The sequence below is a fragment of the Ursus maritimus genome, unplaced genomic scaffold, assembly GCF_017311325.1.
Source record: "Ursus maritimus isolate PB19 unplaced genomic scaffold, ASM1731132v1 scaffold_30, whole genome shotgun sequence".
In the NCBI taxonomy this organism is placed as follows: Eukaryota; Metazoa; Chordata; class Mammalia; order Carnivora; family Ursidae; genus Ursus; species Ursus maritimus.
The window spans coordinates 3,421,993-3,441,916 of NW_024425564.1; the positions used below are offsets into that span (position 1 = coordinate 3,421,993).

The 19,924-nt window shown below is 52.5% G+C and overlaps 1 protein-coding gene and 1 long non-coding RNA gene across 5 annotated transcripts in view; one reads left to right on the forward strand and one right to left on the reverse strand.

Moving 5' to 3' along the window:
- The window catches only part of SCUBE3 (signal peptide, CUB domain and EGF like domain containing 3), a 33,682-nt gene extending 15,713 nt beyond the window's left edge, over window positions 1-17,969 (reverse strand). For both annotated transcript variants that reach the window (XM_040644729.1, XM_040644728.1), the window contains exons 1-4: window positions 17,885-17,969; window positions 5,055-5,177; window positions 3,736-3,861; window positions 1,148-1,282 (exon numbers count right to left, since the gene is read on the reverse strand). In XM_040644729.1, the coding sequence (XP_040500663.1) occupies window positions 1,148-1,282; window positions 3,736-3,861; window positions 5,055-5,177; window positions 17,885-17,969 (469 nt within the window). The remainder of the gene's footprint in view (window positions 1-1,147; window positions 1,283-3,735; window positions 3,862-5,054; window positions 5,178-17,884) is intronic.
- Window positions 1-19,924, forward strand: part of LOC103665465 — a 69,537-nt gene that overhangs the window by 24,004 nt on the left and 25,609 nt on the right. The window contains exons 3-5 of one of the 3 annotated variants that reach the window (XR_569298.2): window positions 12,686-12,824; window positions 13,671-13,808; window positions 17,508-17,635. The exons of 1 other annotated variant lie outside the window; for it this stretch is intronic. This is a non-coding gene — a long non-coding RNA (uncharacterized LOC103665465). Of the gene's footprint in view, window positions 1-3,739; window positions 3,818-12,685; window positions 12,825-13,670; window positions 13,809-17,507; window positions 17,636-19,924 lie in introns of those variants that run through there. One more of the 3 variants, XR_005838743.1, reaches the window with a different exon arrangement.

Genomic DNA, 19,924 nt, shown 5'->3' on the forward strand with positions numbered 1-19,924 from the left:
GTGGGACAGTGGGGCCTAGGAGATTCAGAGAATCCACTGAGGCTGCAACACAGGCAGGAGAGGACTCCCCCTCGCCAGCCCCCATCCCGCCTGGAGCTGGGTGCTAATGAGTGGGGCTCAGAGCCATTCTGAGTGATTTATAGGTATTGATACCCAGCCCCCCAAAACCCTGCACGAGCACCCTCTCCTTCAGACAACCAAAAAGTAGTGTCTAATAGTTATCCAGCACTGTGCTAGGTACTGGTGGATTTAGGAAGGACCCAGAAAACATAAAAAACAAAAAACACACATCTCTTGGGGTGCTTGGCTGGCTCAGTCGGTAGAGCACGTAACTCTTGATTTTGGGGTTGTGAATCTGAGCCCCACGTTGGGTGTGGAGATTACTTAAAAATAAAATCTTTAAAACAAACAAACAAGCATTATCTCTTTCCTCAAAGAGCTTACCGTCGAACCAGGAAGAAGATAATAATAATGTGAGTGGGAGGTAATTGGTACTGATAATTACTATAAGATTTTTTTAAAGTAAACTCTACGCCCTGTGTGGGGCCCCAGCTCACACCCCGAGATCAAGAGTCGCATGCTCTACCAACTGAGCCAGCTGAGTGCCCCTCATTACTATAAGATTTTACTCAACAAATATTTATTAAGCTCCCACTACACGCAGAGCAGTATATTAGGTTCTGGAGATACAAAGATGAATTAGACATAGTCCCTGCCCTCAGGGATGTCACAGTTTTGGGGTGGGGGTAGGAGACAGAGTCACAGAAACAGACAATACCCCACTCTTCCTGCCTCACCCTCCTATCCAATGCAAGCAATAAAGAATGGGTAGGCCCTCAGATAACAGCAGCTTAGAGCTCAGCCGTCCACAATTAGGCACGACATCCACCTTGGATCTGGACACAGAGGACGCCCCACAGTAACCTCAATCCCACACTGATCCCAACCCCAAATGAATTCCCCCAGATTTTCCTCCGACACGGTGTCTGCCCATGGAACCCTTAGGATGTGACTGGGTTGAGGGACAAGAGAGGAAGGAGCCAGTGGAGTTGAGGGTGAGACCTAGGGGGTATTGAGGGAAAACTCCCCCGCAGGTGGAGAGAAGCCTGGGAGTGCAGGGCTGGGCCCTCCCCGGTTATGGGCTGACCTTCTGGCCGCTGGATGCAGGTGTGCTGGTTGTCGCTGAGGAAGAAGCCCTCCCGGCAGTGGCATTCATAGCTGCCCATCATGTTGACGCAGCTCTGCTGACAGCCACCATTGCCCTCGGCACACTCGTCCACATCTGTGTAGGATGGGTGGTTGGTGAGGCCATGGGGTGCAGGCCAGGGTCCGGAGTGTGCCCTGAGACTTCAGCACACCCTCCCCACCCCAATGCAGCACCCAGTCTTAGGCCAGAAAGTTCTCACTCACTCATCACTAATGTTCCACTGCTCTTGAAGAGGCCACCCTAAGAGGGCAGAGCTGGGGAGCTAAGCCAGTGGAGAGAGGACAGTTGAACCTGCCTCTCTCAGGTGAAGACTTGCCTCCCTTTCCCTCACTTGTTGGAATTGGGTGTGAGAGCAGAGGAAATCAGGAAAGGAGCCAGGGCAAGAGGAAGAGAGAGGATGATAAGGATGGAGATTGGTCAGAGAGAGGAGCTGGGGCAGTGGTTGCAGCCAAGGAATGAGAGAACTTGGAACTGGCTCCAAGTGCAGGGAGAGCTGTGGCCATGGTGCTAAGTCTGCGGGGCAACGTGGGTAAAGGCAGCAAGCCTCAACTCCTTGCAGGGCAGGGACCATTTCTGTGGACAGGCCACGGCCCCATCCTTCCTCCCCTCCCCCCAGGCCTGGGCTTGCTGCCACAGTCCCTAGCCTTTCTCCTATTTTGGTTTAACAAAACAGTCTGGTAGCTTGGCGGGGAGGGGTGGGCGGAGAGCTGCCAGGCCACACCCTAATTACCACCCCAAATCGCCGCCCCCCAGGTCCCAGAGCCAAGCTCATTCTGGGGCTCCCGCTTCAATGCCTTGACTCCATCTCTGTCCTACCTGCTGCCCTCCCAAGTCCCAAGCCCTTCTAGGTTTTTCTTGGCCAAGCAGGCTTCCGGGAGATTGGTCTCCAAACAGAGCAGCTGGAAATTGAGCTCCTGAGGCCCTCATCTGCCCCTCTTTTCCCATCTTGTCTGCTGAGCCCTGAAACCCTGTTCTTTCCCCCTTCTATCCAAGGGCAGAGGGGCACGGATCCAACAGGCTCCTGCCTGAGAGAGGTACCTGTTGTTAAAGTCAAGGAGGTATACTCTCCTTTGACTTATTCCTGTCCCTTCCCCCTCTCTCACTACAGCCCTGACTTCTCCCCATCCTTGTCTTCCCACTGTTGCCCCATCCTACAGTCCATCCTTCTGTTTGCTCCCTTCTAGTGCAACCTTGTGACTTTGCTGCTCTTTAGCCAAGTTTCTGCCTCCAATTATCAGTGGGGAAACTGAGGCCCAGGGCATGGATGACTTAGGGTTCCCCTAAAAGCCAAAGGTAGAGTTGAGACTTTGAACCCCAACCCTAAGGGTAGGGTTAGGTAGACCTTGCTCCCTCTGACCCTTTCCATACCTACTCATTCTCTTACCCTCTGGTTGGTTCTCCCCAAGAGAACAAGACTTGGTGAGAATCAGGGGCTTAGAAAGGTCAAAGGCAACCAAAGAACTCAGAAGCGGATGTTTCCCGTCCTGCAGGAAACTAACTGTCCTGGTCAAAGTGTCATCGCTTCTCTTTCTGAAGGAGTCCCCAAAGAGGCCCTCATGGGTGACTGGGCAGAAGAGAAGTGAGGTCCTTCCCTGGTAGAAGAGGTGGCTATGGCTGGGGGGAAGGGCCCAGCAGGGCTCAGGCTGTAGAGGCCCGGGTGGGGAGTAGAAACCTATAAGCCTGGTCCAAAGATGGGATGTGACTGGGTCTAGAGGCAGCTCTGTAGGAGGCTCTCCTACACCAATGGAACCTCAGAGAATTCATCAGTTTGGTCAGGTGGGGAAGGAGCCTAGCTGCTTTTCTGGGCATCATTCCTCTTCTCTTCCTTTCCTGGTCTTCTAGTCTTCCAGTCTTCTACTTTTGTTTTGACACCAGAGAGGAAGAATTTGGAGAAGGACCCCTGGCTTCACATTTCAAATCCTTTTCTGCTATGGGGTTCAGTGTTTCTACTTGGGGAAGAATCTGACATGGCCCCAGTAATTTTCCAAAATGATAAGAGATCAAAGTTGAGTGGAATTCCCTAGAGATTCTCCTATCTCTGGCCTAGTTCCTGGGTCAAAGATCAGGTCAGATTGAGGCCTAAGAAGAGAGGAGAGGGAGAGCCTGGAGATTGTAGGACAAGCTGGAAGAAAACCAGTCTTTAAGGGTTAGAGGCTCCCCAGGACCCAGGGGAGCAGCAACATCATCATCATCATCAAACATTCCTCCCACTTATTGAATTGTGGAGCAAATCACCTTCCCACCATGCTCTGCTCCCTATGGCTACACCCACTATTGTCATCTTCTGGCTCTTGCCCTGGGGGCACTTTCTAGCAGCATCTCCTCTGATGTTTTTCATCCAGCAGCAGGATTATGTCATCCTCAGTGCCCAGTCTCAAAGGGGAGGTTGACCTTGTTCTCTATTATATGAGAATGCAGCTTTTTGATCACCTTCCTCTCCTTGCCCAGGAAATGGGAAATGCTGGAAATGCCTCCTTCCCACAAGACAGCCCCTCTGCTCACACCTCCTCTCTCTCTCCTTTGCTCACCCAGGCAGTTGTGTCCGTCGTGTGCCAGGTGGAATCCATCATAGCAGGTGCATCGGTAGTTGCCAGGGATGTTGACACAGTCGTGCACACAACCTGCGTTATCTTCTCGTTCGCACTCATCCACGTCTGTGGGCAAAGAGGATCTGAGGCAGCTGGCCCAACACCATGCCCCCCACTGTCTACCCCTGGGCTCAGCCCTGTGGTTGTTTAAATGTGTGTGTGTGTGTGTGTGTGTGTGTGTGTGTGTATACATCTTCTCTGTGTGTGTACGTGTGTTTACATAGTTACTTCCATAGCCTACAAACCATTTTGCATTTTGCTATTTTTATCTAAATTTAAGTCATAGGGGCTCCTGAGTAGCTCAGCTAGTTAAGAGTCCAACTCTTGATTTTGGCTCAGGTCATGATCTCAGGTCGTGAGATCAAGCCCCGCATCAGGCTCCTCTCTGAGCATGCAGCCTGCTTAGGATTCTCTCTCTCCCTCTCACTCTGCCCCTCCCCCACCCCTCTCTCCCTCTCTATAAATAAATAAGTAAATAAATAAATAAAAATAAACTTAAGTCATAAACATTTTCATTATGTCTCCACCAATCTTTCTAATTACCACTATACATGTTTGCAGAATATTCCATTATGTTGCTAGATCATAATTTATTCATCCTTTTGCTATTGTCAGAGTCCTTCCATTTATTTTACTATCATAAATAATGCATAAAGAACATCTTCTCCCTAATATTATTTTGTTTCTATGAATTTCCCTTGAATAAGTCCCTAAGAATAAAAGGTCAACGGATATAAATACCTTTTCTAGGTCAAAGGGTATAAATACCTTTTAAGATTCCTGCAAGGTATGACAAAATCACTTTTCGGTTTATAATGTCACCAAGAATTAATGAGTGTACCTTGTCCAGTAAAGTCTTACCAACACTGAAGGTCATACATTGAAAATAACACCTCAAGCTTGCTTTAATTTTCATTGCTTTAATTATGAGAGGGGAAGAATGTGTTTGTTTATGGTATGAATTTCCCCTGGGGTAAACTGTCTGTTCTCATCGTATGTGGGAATGGTAGAAGGGTCTAAAGATGGAGGTTCCGATGGCAGAGCACCTCAGGCCTTAGTCCCATGATTCTGACCCCCCCACCCAGCCAAGCTGGGAGGCTGTGAACCATTCCCAACCAGAGCCTCAGCTAGCCTCTATGGTGCCCTCCCTGGGAAAACCCCCTTCCCCGAGCCCGCAGGGATTGTAGGCCTTACTGTCATGCGCAGTGTGGCTGAGGGCAGTGGCACTGATTTCCCTCTCAGGGCCCTCCCAGCCTCACCTTTGCAGTGTTTACCATCCCCTGTGTAGCCAGACTTGCAGATGCACTTGTACGACCGTGGGGTGTTCTGGCAGATAGCATCGATGTGGCAGTTGTCGGTCCCCTCCACACATTCGTCCACATCTGGCAGGGACAGAGGGAGCACGTGAGACCCTCTGCCAGTGCATCCCAAAGGGTGTCTTTTTTTCCCCAAGGGGTGTCTTGAAGGTGGTTCCCCAAGGGCAAAATGCCCTCTCCTCTAAAATAGAGATAGTGACCCCTCCAAGAGCAGGTGCTCTTTCACACCCTTCCGATTTCAGAGTGGGTTAGCTCTGTAATTTCAGGAATTCAGAAAACACCCCCACTCCCCTCAGAAATACTTAATCCATAATGACAGCTAAAATTCCATCATTTGAAGCACTCCTCTTTGATTTAAAAACAAACAAAAACCCTTGGACCAAGTAGCACACTTACCTTGATTAGAAATATTCAACTTAGTGTGAATTAGTTTACCTCTCTTAGGAGCAGGCTTGGTGGGGGGCGGGGGAGAAGAGGCATGGGGACAGTGGCCTCTGGGAAAGTGGCAGGGTCCAGCGGACCTCGGTAATGGAAGGAGGAAGAAAGGGAGAAGACAGGGCACCCGAGAAATCCTTATCTGCCTCACAGTTTTGCTTGAGACCAGGCCTGCTCCCACTTGCCTACCACGGCGCCAAGAATCTTTAGAGGAAAGAAGTTCCATCTTGGAAGATTTCCCTCGGCCCCTGTGCTGTCAACAGCAGAGGGACCAGGACCGGGCAGGGGCTGGTCCCAGCAACCCAAAGCCTGATCAGTGGGGCCCACGTGGCTCTCCAGCAGACTCTAGCTCGTCTAGCCCACCAGCCTGAATTCTTCCATCTAACCCAAGGTCCTCTTCTCGCTCCTGGCTCTCACTCTGACACGAGGTGCTCCTCACAGAGCTATGCTGAAGGAGGAGGCCACCCAAGATCTAGCAAAAAAAGAGGATGGTTCTGAAAGGACAGGGCAAAGAAAATCATTTATCACCTTTGGGCAGAAGATTCCAACTCCTGCGGCAACGCTACGGTGCGCATAAAGCAGAGCTAAAATATGCAACGTGTTGCATTCAGTTGAAAATGTTTTACGGGGTGTGTTTGTGAAAGGCACTGTGCTGAAGGCTGTGGAGGCCCCGACGTGACTCGGCCCAGCCAGAAGTAAGTAACATGAGGTGTGGTTGAACGCCACAGAGACATCAGACAGAAGGTGAGGGGTCCTCAACCCTGGCTACACATCATCAGAGTTAACTCCCCTCGGGGATGCCCAGTGCCATCCCCAGAGGTCCTGGTCAGCGAGCCCACGGTATTTTTCAAAAGCTCCCCCGATGAGTCTACTGTGCAGCCAGGCTTGAGAATCCCTGTGAAAAGGAAGATCAGAGGAGGAAGAGGCTACTTCGCGCTGTGAACTGGGGAATCCACGTGTGAAGGTAGCCACCTGCAAATCAAGAAATGGGATTTGCCATTAAGACAGTGGACTGTAGCGTTGCCTGGCTTTTGTTAAAATGCAGATCCTCAGGCCTTGTCGCCACGCTACAGAATCCAAATCCTTAAGGTGCTTGATAGATTTTTACTGAATGTGAATGAACGAGTGGACCAGTAATCACTCCAATTTATAGACACCCAGGAGTCCTAGCTTGAAACAGTGAATTGTCCTCTGCTTTCATATTTCAAGCAGTACTTTGGGGGCAGGACTGAGGTTTCCTGGGACAAAGAAGAGAACTGAAATTTGGAAGAGTGCCCCCCAAACATCCTGCCTCAGATCTTCTGGGCTTCCATTCAGCTCTGTACTCTACTTCCAACTCTCTCCGACCCCTCTGCAGCACCCCCACACCCGGTGAGCGCAGCTGCTGTCACTCACACTTACTCTCCGCCTCACTCAGGCTCTGCAGAAACGGTGTCTGCCTGCTGGCCCATCCGGGGAACTCATCCCCATGTGAAAGAACAGAGAAGGGGGGCATGAAGACTAGTTCATTAGAGAGGGCAGGAAGGATAGTAGAGAGTAGAGAGTAAGAGGCTGTGTGGAGTTAGTAGGTCCAACTGTTGGAGAATATATGGTACAAAGAAATGTATTCTCATAAAAAGAGCCTAAGCTCTGAAACCAGTCCGTTCCAGATTCAAATCCAGCTCTACCTCTCTAGGGAGGCTTTTCTGATTCTCTTATTTCTTCCTCTTTAAAATGGGGTTTATTCCTCCTCGTGAGAGTCTGTGAACAGTTAATGAGACAATCTCTGTAAAGTTCCTAATAAAATATCTGGAAAATGGTAGGTTCCTGATGTACAGAAGCTGGTTCAGACAACAGATGCTCTAGGACTGTGCTGTCTATGATGGTAGCCATGAAGCACATAATTAATTCAAAATTCAGTCGCTCAGTTGCACTAGGCCAAGTGCTCAATGACCACATGTGGCTAATGGCCACCACTAACGGATAGCATTTCCAACATTACAGGAAGTTCTATTGGAGCACTACTCTCAGAGACAGTAAGGGATACTCCTAGGCCTGGGTGGACCAAAAAACTTCCTGAGCAGTGGGATCCAGGTTGAGTTTTGGAGACTGGATAAGCATTTGACCATCAGGAAATTTCAAGTATGGCTAAACACATGAAGAAAGACAAGGCACCCAGAGGTCCAAGTCCTTATTCTCTGTCCCCACATTTATACGTGCCCTTGTGAGTCTTCGAGGCTGTCATGGGGCATTGGACAATCCCAGTGACAAATGGTCATTCTGTCCATCCTGCTTCGAGCCCTCTTCTGTCTCTCACCATCCCTTCCCCAGCAGCCAGCAGGGCAATTTGGAAATCCATCGGGAAGCCCTTCCTCTAGGGCCATCTCAGAGGGACTGCCTGTCTCCGAATCACTGGGTGCTTTGCTGGAGTCTGCACCGGGCTATCTGGGCTCTCAGCTCTTTGCTTTGCCTCCAGTTCAGTGCTTACTAGGACCAGAGTGCCCCTGATGCTGATGGCAGCAAACCCAGGCTTCCCGGCAGAGCCTGTAGAAGCTTCCAGCAGCTGGGCTCTTCCCACCATCCTACCCACTCCCTCATCACCCTGCTCACAGTGCTTATCCCTCTCCAGCCAAGAGTCTCTGCCCAGGAAGACTTTTTCTCTTACCTCCTCTCTCTACAACGTCTAAGCATCCTGCCCCGTCCAAGCATTCACACACATCTCGTTCTTCGCTATTGAGATGCAGTCCTCTCTTTTCTAGCCACACTGTTCCCAGCTTCCCAAATCTGGCTCAAAATTGTCTTCCCCAAAGCTCTTCCTGATAAGCCCCCTTCCTAAAGAGTTCCTGGTCCTAGGGGACTCAGCCTGCCTCCGCTCACTTGCTGCCATTGCTGAATTGCTCTGCTAATGCCGTCAGGCCCTCTTGTGCGGCATGTTTAGCTTCCCTCACTTGGTTGGTCACATTGAGGACAGGATCCTTCAACCATTTGAATGGAATCTTAAAGCAGTTCAGGCCTAAAGCAGAGCTCTGAGGGACGCCTGGTGGCTCAGTCGGTTGGGTGCCCAATTCTTGGTTTCAGCTCTGGTCGTGATCTCAGGGTCGTGAGATTGAGCACCGCGTCAGGCTCTGTGCTGGGTATGGAGCCTGCTTGAGATTCTCTCTCTCCCTTTTCCTCTGCCCCACCCCCTCTAAAAACAAACAAACAAACAAACAAACAAACAAACAAACGGAGCTCTGAAATAGGGCCCCCCATTATATCCAGTGTCTCCTCCTTTTGCCAGTTCATTCTTTCAGAGCACCCTTCCACCACATCTCTCCACCCACGATTTGTCCGTGCAGGGATCCCTTCGATACCCATAGGCATATTGTCTCATCATAGCTCTCAGGGAGCAAGTATTTACTACTGGCCTGAGAAACAAGTTGACGCTAGTTGGACATGGATTGGTCTAGACCCGTGGTTCTCAACCCTGGCTGCACACTGGGATTCCCTGGGGGCCTTTTAAAAAATGTGGATGTCTAGGCACTCTCCTGCATGAGCTGCATCAGGATCTCCAGGGTGAGGCTGGGCTGGGCTGCTGTCTGTCTTCCTTTCCCATCTCAGATAATGTGAATAGACCATTTGCTCGAGGTGGGAAGATACTGGGGGCACCAAGATGACAGAATGTTTGAGAAAAGGGATTCTGGAGTGATACTGTGTCAGTGCAGATGCCAGCCCCACCCATGTCTGTGTGGTCCTGGGCCAGCCTCTGAACTCACCTGCTCCCTTCTCTGTAAATGTGTCTCATAATAATAGCACTTCCTCACGGGGCTATCATGAGCATCAGATGAGTTAATACCTGTCAAGTACTTAGCACTGCAGCGCAGGCATATAGTAAGTGCTCAAAAAGCTCTGCTATTTTTATTCCTTCTCTCTAACTTTCTCCCCAGTATCATTTCTGAACCCCCTCTCTGCTCCTCCTTCCTCTTACCAAAGCCCCATTTCAGGCCTGGTGTAGGGACGTGCAGCACCAGGAGAACATGTGATGGTACAGGGAACGTTGGGGAGACACACCCCTGAAGGTACGTTCTCCAACGTCTACTGCATCCGTGCTGGGAACTGTCCAAAGAGGAGGATGAAGTGGGTGAGGGGCCAGTTGGGAACCAAAAAGCTGCCCCCCACGATCCCTCGTGAGGGCTATCCTTTTGTGCCTTTACCCCACCCCAGGTAATGGGGCTGGATCAGAAGCTGAACTGGGGGAGAGTGGTAGCTGCAGAGATACCCCAGATGAGTCAAGACCTCCGTGCCTCACCCTCTCCTGGCATGAATGCATGGGTCTAACTGCCGCAGCTTTCCCAACGCCACCTGACATTTCTGCTGGCTTTGCTTCCGCAGCTAGCAGAACACTCCGTAAACTCTGCTCAATGTAGGGAGGGAAGGAGGGTGGAATGTGGGGATAGCGTTTAGAGGGTGAGAGGGCAGACCAGACCAGAAAGGGTGGAGTATTTGACCATGGGCAGTCCTAGATTCCCTCTGAGGATGGGGAAGTATACCCCAAAAGGGAAGCAGGAGGACCCCCACGGAAACACTTCCATCTGCTTCAAAATTTTGCCCAGGTCCAGCTGAGGAATAACAACAAATAGAAATGAGCAGAATGCAGGCTGCAGATAAGCAGACACCCCTGGGGAGAGTCCACCCGCCCCTTTACATTACCACAGTAGTTACCCTACCACTCACAACGGCAGGTTTGCTGGGCCCAGTGAGGAGGTCCAAAGCAGCCGGCCTGGTGTCTTAATAGGCCCACATGACTGTGACGTCCTTCCTGCCCAAGCCGGGTTAGCCCCGGATGACTGGGCTGAGTGCAGGCTCTCTGATTGCCCGACCAATCACTGTCTTGTGATGCCTCTTACACGATGCCTTGTACCATTATTTAACTTCTGGTTTACGTGCAGTATCTTCCTCCTGAAACCTCCCTGAGGCCATGGCTTCTGGATCTTTGAAATCCACATGGCAGCTGGGAACTGAACATATGCATTCGGCCGTTCAACAAAGAGTTACCAAGCATTTGCGACATGCCAAACACTGTGCTAGGAGCGGGGCATCCAGCAATGAATAAGACAGACGGATATACTAAAGGCATTTAGTAAATATTTGTAAAACAGATGGGTGGGTGGACGGATGGATAGATGGATGGGTTGGTGGGTGAGTAGATGAGGTCCATATTTGTGTCATCTTCCTAGTTCTATGTTACCACAAGGAAAAAGCTTTTTATTTTCCTGTGACCCCACAGTTGTTCTAGGTGGGGGGCAGTCCTAGGAAATTTAGTCTTAAATTAAGGGTAGGGGGATAGGAAACTCAGAGAAAGTAAGAGACCCACTTAAATGCATCCATTTGGTGATGAAGAGGCCGGAAGAGACTGGGACCAATGAATCCAGGGTAGGATTCACAGGGATCCGATAGGACTCATAGGCTCTCAGGGTCTTCAGCTATTATCTGGAGCTGCTCAGGCATCTCTTTGGAACATGCTTGTCCAGTAGGTGCCCCCCAGCCCAGTGCTAAGTCGCACATGACAATGGGGCACCAGGGTCCACCTGAGAGCAACATACCATTGCTGCTCCTGGTCAGTTCTCTTATCCTTTCCTCCATGTTGCCTCCCACATGTAAGTAACACCAAAGTAGAACCAGCCTGGGCTTCGGCCATGACACCCTGACCTGTATATGTGTGCCTGTGCTCTCCCTCTAGATCAAAAGGGCAAGTAGGGAAACTGGCGGAGCCTGGCTTCCCCGCTTGGGCTTCTCAGGCTATCTTCCCAACTTGGAACCAGGCTGAGAGTCTGTGACCTCAGCTGGAGCCTGGGCCCATCCTTGGCCTGGACAAAGCATAGGCAGGGGTAAGGAAGGCCTGGAGAGTCTAGGAAACCACACAAATGACCCCAACGAGAGGAGACAGAGCACTTCCTTCCTTTTAAAAAAGGACCCTTCCTCTTATATGAGCTGAGACTGCTTGACTGAAGAGCAAGGAAAAGCAGCTGGTGCTCAGTGCCCGGAGGGGAGTGGGGCTGAACCTGAGAGCTGTGTCACCCGTTAAGAGGCCATGATGAGTGTCTCTAAGTCCTACCACCTTATCCCTAAACCAGCTCCTTGTTCATTTAAAGGTACCCCAAATGGACAAGAATTTTCTCCTTTTCAATGTGGACGGAATCAACCCTGAGTCAGAGGCCTTTAGAGGATGAGTAGGTAGGGAATCCTTGGCTAGGGAGGAAAGAACAGAACACTGGAGAGAGAGGGACAGGGAGGCAGGCAGTGGGCAAGGCAGGTTCCAGCTTCATGATTATCCGTCTTATCTCTTTACACGGATGGAGAAAATGACAGCATGAACAATGACGGTGTTAGATGGTGCATAATTCTGTGTACGGAGCTTTCACCCAGGCTTTTTCACATGGGCCTCAAATGGTCCTGTCTCTCACCGTGTAGATGGGGAACAAGCCCAGAGAGGGCAAGCACAAACAGCTTGTGCAGGGTGAGACCCCAGGTCTTCTGACTCCCAGTCCAGTGCTTGCTCACTGCTCACTATCGTCCAGAAACACCCGGGGGAGGAATCCCTGCCTTACTCATTGTCGTGCCTCCCCCGACCCCAACTCAGCATGGAGTTCAGGCACGAAGCAAGCTGGGCTATGTCTGATACATAACCATGGAAATGCCTGGAACTGACATTTGGATGTTCCTGGTCAGAGAGCCACAGCAAGCCTGCGGATGCTCTGAGGCTTTGGGCGTGGGGGTGGCTGGAAAGAGGGCAGGGCCGAGTGGCAGGCAGGGCAAGAGGGCAGTGCAACATGGTGGGCGCAGACAGAGCTGAAAGGGGGACGGGGTGGGCAGCTCGGCAGTGGGCAGGTGTCTCCAACTTGGATTCACTATGCTGGGCCAAGCAGCTGGTTAGAAACAAAAACAAACACCAGGGATACAGGTTCCTGCTGTTAACAGCTTCAAACCGCCAGAGGAAAACTCCAAATAAATATAATTAGAAACTTGTAAAAACGTCCTCTCTGTAAACTTGCTCCCCAGGGTCTATCCTTTAAGCTCCCCCTTTCTTCCAGCCCCCCCCCTCCATGTCCACATACCCTGACACTCCGCCCTCACCCAGGGATTCCTTAGATCTCTTTCCTTATTCTGGATCTTCCCTCCAGCCCGGCAGCTCCTGCCCAGGTCTCTCCTTAGCTTGGCGCCATCAGGGACCAGATGTGGACAGCCCCTGGCCTGGGGCTCCGAAATCCAAACTCCACAGCTCTCTCTAGGGCTATGGGTACAGCTGCAAGGAAACCATAGGTAAGAGTGAGGGTCACAGTGCCCTATTTAGGGGTCATCTCTTTGCCTCTGGGGCCCAACCCTGTAGCAACTACAAAACAGTACCTTGGTCTGAAAGGGGGAGATGTTTCGGCTGGAGAATACAGAGGGCCAGTCTGGGAGCTGAGAACATACGGTGCAGGACCAGGGACTGCGGCCTCGGGGCCCTGCCCAGATAGTATTCAGTTCCCAGAACAACCATTACAGCTCCACCTCCCAAAGTTGTTGGATACACACACCAGCACAGAAACACACACTTCTTTTGTAGGGGCTCTTAACAAGGGGAAAGACTACTTAAGGACACAGAACAACTGGGTACTTGGGGCCCCAGGAAACTGGGGTGTGAGAAGAAAGGAGGAGTAGCCAAGTGACAGACGGGGGCAGGGAGCAGTAGAGGCGGGACCAGGGAGAAGAGGGCCTGAGTGTCAGGCAGGAAGGCCCAAGGAGGCCTGGGGGCAGGACCGAGGCTTGCTACAGTGTCTTCTGCCTTCTAGCAGGAAGGATTTCAATGAGATGTGCAGAATCTCAGAGCTGAAAGGGACCCTCCTGATACTCTAGTCCATTTTACAAGCGAGGAAGGGAATTTCAATGATTTCCTCAAAGGCCCCAATCCTCAGGCTGTGTGCTACCAACCCACTGGCACGAGACGCCCCAGCACATGCCATTTGGAGCTGGCAGTATGCGGGCATGGGAGGAGAGTGGCCAGTCTGGAGACAGAGGGGCCAGTGGGGGGAGGGGAGGATCTGTGTCCCCTCTTAGCCCAGCTGCCTATCTCCTCTACCCCTCAGATATCCCTGAGTTAGCTGTTGTATCACTTCTCCCCCCAAGGCCCAGCCGGCCCTCTGTTTCCAGACTCCTGTCTTATAACTGAGCCTGAAGAAGCTGTCCCCAGGTCTGGGCCTCTTGCGGGCACTGCCAGCCTCAGAGCCGCTCTGCAGTTTCCAGCCCTGACAGGGACTCTTTCTTGTAAGTGGTCATGTGCTAGGGGTACGGGACGTCAAGGGAGGCCCACACCCTGACACGCGGGGACCAGAGCCGGGGGCAGGGACTGGGGTGAGTTCAGGCAGCAAGCCCCTCCACCTCCATCTTTGCAAGAGGGTCTGAAACCATCCATTCCCTTCCCCCACCCTCAATCCGAGGCACTGGACCAAGCCATTCCACTTCTTGACTTCTCCAATGAAAACAAAATGCACATTGCCCTGCTTCCTTTTTCCTCTCACCGGAGCACTGCGCTCGCACACACGCACGGGTGGATACACACACACACACACACACACACACACACCCTGAATCATGCACACGCACGCACGCTCGCACGCCCCAGTGAATGCACACCTCGCATTCCCAAATTCACACCCAGGGCCGGCTCCTTTTACAACAGGTCCCGGCCGCTCGCATCTCAAACCGGTTCTCATGCTCTCAGATTCCTGAAGGTTTCAGAAAACAATCTCATTTAGGGGTGGCTGATAACTTTCTTCTTTCTCTGCCTGTGGAATTCTGGCCTCGGTGTCTTCTGCTCCCCTTTCTCTCATCCCACTCTGCAGAGACTCAGGAGATGAGGGGTAAGAAGTGGAGAAGTGCTCCCCTGGCCCCAGGCTTTCCTCACCTCCCCAGGGGACATGTCACTGAGAGAAGAGAGGTCAAAGGGATTCCTGAGGAATTTCTAAGCAGTCCACCCCTCTTCTCCACCCTTCTGGAAAAATGGAGGGTGGGGGGAGACAGGCTTAGAAGTGACTGATTGAAGACCAGAATCCAAGAGTGGGAACTGACTCTCTCTCTCTCTGTCTCCCCAGTGTGGCCTGGATGGGGCACGGGCAATAGCCGGCTGCCCACGGGGCCACCCTCACCCGCTGACATGGTTATGGTTTTCATTTCATATTTTGGAGGGAGGGGCTGGGAGGAACAGTCCCCTCACTGTAAGAGCTGGCCACAGGAGCCCAGGGAAGCGGGAGGAGAGGAAATAGCCACATTAAAGAGGAAGAGGGGTGGGGGAAAGAAAGAGAGAGACACACATACACCCAGACAGAGACCCGGAGAGACGCGCGGAGACAGAGAGACACTGTTTGCCACCAGATGAAAGCTCTCAGTCCCAGGGATGGTGTTACTTGGAAATTCTAAATACACGACTTTATCGGCATTTTATCCCTAATGAGAAGAGAAAACAACCAGGTAAACTAAACGGCCAGGCTGGCTCTCCCTGAGCCCGCCCTGGGGACAAGTTTTCCCCGGGAGGCCAGGAGACCTTTTCATTCAGCTGTAACCTGAGCCCTAAGCAAGGATTAGGTCTTTTTAACCACTGCTGCACACCACCCCCCAAGAAAAAGCAAAGCAAATTAATGCTTTTAAGTTAACAATTATCTTGGTTATCCAGTCTGTCTACTTTAAAATATACAGACAGGCACTTGAAAAACACTCAAAACCATGTACCCTCATGCTCACTCACTCCCAGTCACACGAGCTTACCCCCCACTCATCCACACACAGTTCTCAAAGACACAAAAATGTACGAATCCAAGTCACAAGAGACACAGACACCCAGCTACATCACCTGTGGGTGATGGCGGTGAACATCTCTCATACACACACACACACTCACCTGCACACTCAGGGCTCCCTTCCTTGTCCCTCCTGGCTCCCTATCCCCCTTTCCACTTTGGTTCTTGGGGGGGGGGGGGGGGGTGGATGGAATCTCTGGAGAAAAGGCACTGAAGTATAGTAACTGTAATATATATATGCTATACCCAGAGGTATAATAACTGCATAAGATATTTGCCAAGAGTCTTTGTAATTTAAAGAGACCCACTAGAGCTTCATTTAAAAGCATATGGCATTGAAGGCACACCTGCTGGCCCTGGTGATATCCAGGAGATATGTCTGGGAGCAAGGGATGTCCACAGCACTCCATCTAGGGGTAAAGCTGCCCTATCTGGTCAGTACTTGTCTTTCCCAGGGCACTGGCCTGCAGATTTGGGTCCAGAGACATCCCTCTAACCCAACAGACCTGTCATTAGGCAATCTCTGGCTGACCATGTTAATATAGTTCCTGAACAGCAGTGTCAAAGGTAGCTGAAATGACAGGCTTCGATTCTATGCCAGGCTAGACTCACGGATCCGAAGGAAGGAAGGTACAGAGCTGACTGCGGTCCAGTCAGAGCGAGTGTGGCCTGAACAAAGTAGTGAACAAAACTATGAGGATGTAAGTTTCTTGAGGGCAGAGCCCTCCAATCTAGCTGCATTCCCCACCCACAGCAGCACCCAGCAGGGTGTCTGATGAAAGAGGGAGCCCCAGAGCACCTTGGAGGGGTTATGAGTCCTTCAATCCCTGAAGGATAAGCTGATCTCCCCTGGCACCTGTCCCTTCTAGGAGTCTCCATCAGCCCTAGGAACTCCCCTGAATATACTGTTTGCTCCCCCCTTTACCCCCAGCCCCCCACTCTCACTAGGCCACTACAGACACTGGCTCCAACTTGAAAGAGGCCCTTATCTTGTCTCTAGATTACTGAATGAAATCTGTTCCTTCCTTCAGACTAAACTCCCTAGCTAATTCCATGTTATGAGTAAGTCAGCACACACTACAAAAGCCAGCTTTGTTTATGAAAACACAAGCAAATCCACAGTGGGAGAGGGGCTGCTCCCAGGCTGGGGGTGGCAGTGGTAGTGGGCTGTCTGGAACCAGGACTGGAGAAGAGTCACTTTGGGGTTGGAAGGGGGTGGGGGTGGGGTCTGGTATGTGACAGCTGCGGATCTCCAGTACTTGGGTTCTGTTAAAGGACAGGTTGGAGGAAGAAGGAGGTAGTTGAAGAGGCAGCGTTTGGGAGAAGAGACTGGCGTTGATATAACACCTTAATTTTACCAGAGTGGGAGCCCATCCAGCACACAAGTGCAGCTTAAGAGCGAGTCACTCAGGCTCCAGGACACAGCGACCTGACTGCCAGAGACTCAGGATTCCCCAACTCCCAAGTTCAACTTTCCCTTCTGGCTCAGCCACTTCCACACCCCAGCTTGGCTTCAGGAGCCCCTGGGACAATAGGCAGAATCATATCCTCAGCAAAGCCTTGCCAGGAGGAATTTTCTTTTTGTCCATATAAATCTCTTCCTGGGTGAGGACATGATGGGGGAAGGGTGCAGCAAGAGGTCAAGGGGGAGGGGAGGCTGTCCCCAAGAGAACTGTAGCCCACCAGCCTGCTTTCTGCCAGGAAAGCCTTGGGACTGGCCAGGCAATGAGTCTGGGGTCAGGGATGGGGGCTGGAGGGCCTCCCTGTCTCTCTTTAATTCCTAGAGGGATCTGTCAGAGCTCCCTGGCCTGGAATTTTACTTTGTTATTTTAATGCAATTCTGACCTGGATTTAAATGGAATTGGAAACCCGAGGCCTTAATAAATAAATATTATGATAAGAAATGAAAGCCATGCAAGACGAAAGAGATTTCCCCCCAAAGAGGCAGAAAGCGACATTCTTGCTGGGAGCCAGTCAGAAATTTTCTTCTCTTCTTCAGCCCCCTACCATCCAGTGAGAGCCGAGCTGGTCTTTCCAGAAAAGATCCTATTTTTCTTTAACATTTTTCTACTGATAAGACAACAACTTGGAAATTTTGTCTGACTTTGCATGAGGGTTGGGGGTGAGGGGAAGAAATACATGGCGTGGCTGAAAAGTTTCATTCTCTCAGTCTCTCCAGGCCACAGCTTAAGTTTCTGGCAATGTCTGAGAGAAGAAAAGATTCTCTCTCCTACTCTTGGAGGACAAGAAGTCTTTCGAAGATGCTGGGGTGGCAATGAAGTCGGGCAGAATTCTGAGGTGCGTGGCGACTTCTGCCCAGGGCCCCCCAAACTTCTCACTCCTCCGTGTCGCTCCTGGCTCTTCCAGCCTTTCGCCCGGGACGCAGCGCCCAGAGGTCAGGTCCCCCAGCCGGAGTGCGGGTGCACGGTGCTGGGTTCTGACAGCGGCACGCTTCCCAGCACCTGCCCGGCCCCTCGGAAATCGCGCCCCCGCCCTCGGGCCCCGCAGCCCCGGCAGCCCCGCCGCCGCGCGCCCCTCCTTCCTTACCTTGCGCGGCTTTGCTGTGCTGGGCAGCGCGGGCGTGGACCAGCAGGACGAGCAGGCAGAGCCCGGGCACGCGCCCCGAGCCCATGGCTGGAGCCACCGGCGGCCGGGCGGCCGGGGCCGGTCTCGCAGCCCCGGGAGGGCGGAAGCCGGCCGGGCCCCCGCGCGCCAGAGGGGGGAGGGGAGGGGGCGCCCCGCCGGGGCCGGGCCGGGGGCTGCGGGCGCGGGGCGCGGACCGCGGCGCCCTCGGCGGGAGGCTCCCGATGCTGCCGGCTTCTCCCGGCCCGACGCCGGGGAGAGCGAGGCGTAGAGCGCGAGGAGGCTGGGGGCGCCCGGCGCCAATGACGGAGGGGAACCCCCGCCTTCTCTGAACCGGGCTCTGCTAGCGGCGGCGGCGGCGGCGGGGCTGCTCCGTATAATCCCACCCAATTCCCAGCTTCGCCCGGAGAGAGCTGCAGCCGGAGAGCGCGCAGAGCCCGAGCGAGGGACCTGAGAAAGGGGAGGGGAAACGCAGCGCCAGAAACACGCCCTTTCTGCCTCTCTTTCTTCCTCTCTCGCTCCTTCTCCGTCTCTCAGGCTCCGTCTCTTTTTCTTCGCCTTTCTCCTCCTCCTCCTCCTCTTTCTCCTCCTCTCCTCGCTCCTTTTCGTTTTCTTCCTCCTCCCCCTCCTCCTACACCACCTCCTTTTTCGTGCCCTTTTTTCTTTCAAATGGGGCCTCGGCGCGGCAGCCGCTCCCCCTGCGCGCCCGGGCGCGGCGGCCCCCTCCCCAGGCTGCCGGGCCGCTGCCTGCAGGAATTTACAATCCGGCGCTGGGGGAGCGGGTCCGGTCTCCATGGAGACGGCTTCCCCGGGAGCAGGGAGGTCAGGCGCAGACCGTGCACAATCAATGGATCAATGCAAGCCCCGCTCGGCTCCAGACCAAACAGCACCGGGCTCCGGCTCTTTCTCTCTCCCCGCGGAAAGAGTGGGGGAGCTAGGGTGCGCCCAGGCGCTCGCACGAGATGAGGGCCGTGCGACGCAGGTTTGCACGCACACCTACACCAAGAGACAAAGAGAGCCCGAGGTGTCGGGTAGGCTGGGGTGGACGTGATCGCACGGATACTCTGGCACGCCCGCCCGGTACAGCCCCACACGCGAGACACAGCCACGTAGGACCTCGAAAAACCGAGAGGGGCTCCGACTTCGGACTGAGGGACGCCCACCAACTCTAACCTCCACCCCCCACCCCCACCCCGTCGGGTCTCAGTGCTCCTTCCTAGTGCTGACTCCACTTTAATTGAGGACCAAGAAGAAAGTAACCTTCCCCCAGCTCAAACTGCCACCTCCAGGGCAGACTCCCTTGCGGTTAAGGCCTTGGAGGTAGCCCACCGAGTCACCCTGCCCATATAGAGGTGGGCTCACGTATAAAACACTCTCATGCACTCAGCACAGAGGCAAAAGATAACCCACAAGAATATGCTTATGTGTGTAAATATAGACACAAAGATCTGCACAACACACTTCTCCAAACCTACCCTCACAGTCTCAAGATGTGGTCCCAACCAGTCCATTCTGAGCTCTTCATATCTCCAACTGACTGGCAGCCGAGGAAAGAGAAACAATATTTGCAGAAAATAGGGGCAAAAGATATAAAAAGAGCAGTGTCTCTGAACCATGGACACTGTCTCCTGTGTGGATTTACAGCTCGGCATCTTCTCTCCTTTCATCCTAGAGGAAAGACCCCTTGAAAAGGTGGTGAGGGCTTTCCTGGAGTGTGGACCTGAGTCAGCCCAAGACCATGCCAGGTTCTAGGCAGTTACTTATGCTTCAGAGCTAATTTTCTTCAGGGAAGAGGCAATTGGGATCTAGACTAACCTCACAAAGTCCTCAGGGTACCCGGGAGGAAGGGAAATGACCAGAGTCATCCTGAAAGTAACTCTGTTCTTAGACAACCTTAACACTGGCAGCCCACATCAGTTAGGTGACAGTGTGAGTCAAAGGTCTCCTGAGCTCCCAGGGAGAAGAATTGAGCCCTTTCTTCCCTAGGGATTGAGTAGAAGAGTA